Raw genomic sequence first — 3127 nt, forward strand, 5'->3', positions numbered from 1 at the left:
AGACAGGGTCTGTCTCTGATTCTGGTGGCACCCCATTGGCCAGCGAAGTCACGCCGAGATAATCAGCCTGCTGGCTGCTCAGCCCTGGCAACTTCCCCTCCGCCAAGATCTCCTCTCTCAGGCAGGGGGGAGATATTTCACCCACACCCAGAGTTGTGGAGGCTGCACGCCTACCTGCTGAAAGGTCCTGCTTAYTAGCCAGGGGCCTTCCCCCGGCAGTGGTGGCAGCTATCCAGAACGCGAGAGCGCCCTCCACTGGAGGTCTATATACCTACAAGTGGCATGCTTTCGAGCAGTGGTGTGAGGTCAGGCACATTGTCCCRTTCCAGTGCTCCATGGTGGATGTTTTAACATTCCTTCAGGAGCTGCTGGAGAAAGGTCTGGCTTTTTCCACAATTAAAGTCTACTTGGCAGCTATCTCTGCTTGCCATGTGGGCTTTGATGGAGTTACGCCAGGTGCTCATCCTCTAGCAGTGCGTTTTCTGAAGGGGGTCCGTAGGYTGCGGCCTGTTATTAAACCCAGTATCCCCACTTGGGATCTTACTGTGGTGCTCGAGGCTCTCTGTGACCCCCCTTTTGAGCCCTTGGAGTCTGTGGATTTGAAGTTTATTTCATATAAAGTTGTGTTGCTTTTAGCACTAACAACTGTTAAACGGGTCGGGGATCTCCATGCTCTGTCTGTGAATCCCTCCTGTATTCAGTTTTCACATGGTGACAGTATGTGCAGGCGGAGCCTGACATCTGTCGTCATCATGTCACCTGCCTAAAGGCRTGATTAGAGGTGGCTTCAGCCAGGACACGCAGGGGCGTGGTTTCCCATACATGATGTTGTACCTCTTTCCTTTCCTTCAGGGAACAGTAGTTATATGCATAACATTACGTTTTACGCTGCRACCACTAACAATGAAGCAGCCCACATGTGGTGCAGGGGGAGGAGCTAGAGGAGTTTAAAGCCTTGATCAAAAGCCCAGAGTGGCAGAGTTAGCTAATGTGCTGGTTCACCTTTCCCACATTGTTACTGAAGCAGTCAGAGAACTAGTTCAATTTCAGCACTTTGAGAGTTTTTCTAATGAAAAGCTTGTTACAAATTAAAATAATTATGAGGGTCCTWAGACCATTATCACCCACTGCTAATAGGTGAAGGTGGACAAAATCACTGCACGTCTGTCTTCTACCAAAATATTTCATGAATGAGTGAACTAATTGTAACTGAACTTACAGACAGTAATCACTGGATGCACATAGGGTTGGGTACCAAAACTGGGTTCCAGTATGGCACCGGGYGAACATCAATGGTAGTACACAGACCCAAACACAACTCTAACYTTGGTGYCTCAAAAAAAGCTGTTAATTTGCACCCTCTGGTGTTCACTGTTAACAATGACAGCCTCGGCACACAATCTCCATGKAYGCTCTTGTATGCAGTTCGACTYGGCTCGGTCTCAGCCCAATGYRTCTCTCCAAACTCGCTCCACAGCTGTGYTGTCTCAGAACCTCCTCTCTGGTGGTTCGGGTAGAAGCGAGTACAGCAGCTATGATTTTAACGTCAGCAGAATTCTGACCGTGGATTAACTCTTGGATTGACTGACAGCAAATTTACTCCTGGAGAGAGAGCTGCTTTTGTTTAAGAATACTGGGCAGTAAGATGCACTTTAAGAATATTTGGTGCAAAGACAAATTATTAATGGTTTTAAGTTAATATGCTGGTCAATTTCAAGTTTGACTTTGCCTCAGAAATAGTCATTACCRATTTAAATACTGTTTAGGAACCGGTACCGTGTTTAAAGTATCGATTTAGCACCAGTATCGAATTAAACCCTTTCAATACCCAACCCTAGATGCACAGCAACTCATTAACTTTTAAACTCTAATTCGCTGCGACTGTGAGTTTTACAGATTGAAGCTAAAATTTGATGTGGCAGTAGCTGAGTGTTATGCTCAGCTTGTACTAGCTTTTAGCTAGTCCAAGGAGGGCAGCCTGTCTTCCCAATGGAACCACCCACCATGCCCATCAAGATGCATTACACACACACACACATACAAGTTTCTATGCTTCCTAGGATCGTTCATTGACTTCCATTTGTTTCTACAGCCTAACCCTGACCACTGATCCTAACCCTAACCTAAACTCAATTCACACCTTGGTCCTAAACCCAACCCCCAACCCAAAAATGGAATTCCACCGTATTAGAACCAGTCTTTACAAGGTAGGTGTGTATACCAGAAACACTCCTAAAAAGATAACAAAAACAAGTACACACAAACACACACAGATTGTGTACCTGTGGGAGTCCACGCTGGCCTGACTCTCACTGGACTTGTTCTGGAGGTATTTCTCTGTGATGTGGTGGAAGTTTTCAGAAACAGATCCAAAGCAGACGTCAGGCCTGAACAAACCCAGCGTGGGCTCTGGGCAGCGGCAGGACTTCCTGCAGTATTTGGCTCTGCCGGCCTCATCCAGAGCGTGCCACTGTTTCACCAGCTGAGGAGAGCAGAGTTTAAAGGACAGCTTGGGTTAACACTCTCCATCAGATTATAAATACMGAGGCAGTCTACTGTGCATCATTACCTCCAACACAGCAAGGTCTCGGTTCGAGGTGGGATCTGTTCCTTGAATGGTTTCTCTTAGTTTTGCCAGCTTCTTCTGGGAAAACAGTAAGAAGGCTCCTGACACAAACCAACACACAGACACTGATGTTAGCAGCAAATACAAACAACTGATAAATAAAAGAGACACTTTGATAAAGACCTCTCCGAGGACACCCCAGCTCTCTTTTTGCTTTCCAGCGTTTGATGGCTGCAAAGTGTTGACTGGCACGCTGTGGGTCCAAACGAGCCAGAACCCTGTCCAGGCCCTGAGCCCTCCTGATAACCTGAGGAACATGAAGGGACAATGTTGTTCAACAGCTCAGGAAACAGACACTCTCTCATCAGGACCAGCACTGGGCTGCTCTAATGTCCTCATTCAGAGGTTCTCTGTTTCCTTCAGTGAGTTGWAGAAGTTCAGTGTTGTCACCTGAGTTTTAACAAGGTTAAAAACAATGTATGAATCWAGGTGAAGAAATTTATAATTATTACAGATCAGTACTGATGCCAGAAACAACACCAGTGTATATAAGGGTGTCTA

The 3127-nt window shown here is 46.4% G+C and overlaps 1 protein-coding gene across 1 annotated transcript in view; it reads right to left on the reverse strand.

Moving 5' to 3' along the window:
- The window catches only part of polr1a (RNA polymerase I subunit A), a gene marked incomplete in the record, with an annotated part of 50090 nt that overhangs the window by 18216 nt on the left and 28747 nt on the right, over positions 1-3127 (reverse strand). The window contains 3 exon segments of the mRNA XM_014029210.1: positions 2283-2482; positions 2570-2667; positions 2750-2873. Coding sequence (XP_013884664.1) covers positions 2283-2482; positions 2570-2667; positions 2750-2873 — 422 coding nt within the window.

The sequence above is a fragment of the Austrofundulus limnaeus genome, unplaced genomic scaffold, assembly GCF_001266775.1.
Source record: "Austrofundulus limnaeus strain Quisiro unplaced genomic scaffold, Austrofundulus_limnaeus-1.0 Scaffold869, whole genome shotgun sequence".
Taxonomy (NCBI): Eukaryota; Metazoa; Chordata; class Actinopteri; order Cyprinodontiformes; family Rivulidae; genus Austrofundulus; species Austrofundulus limnaeus.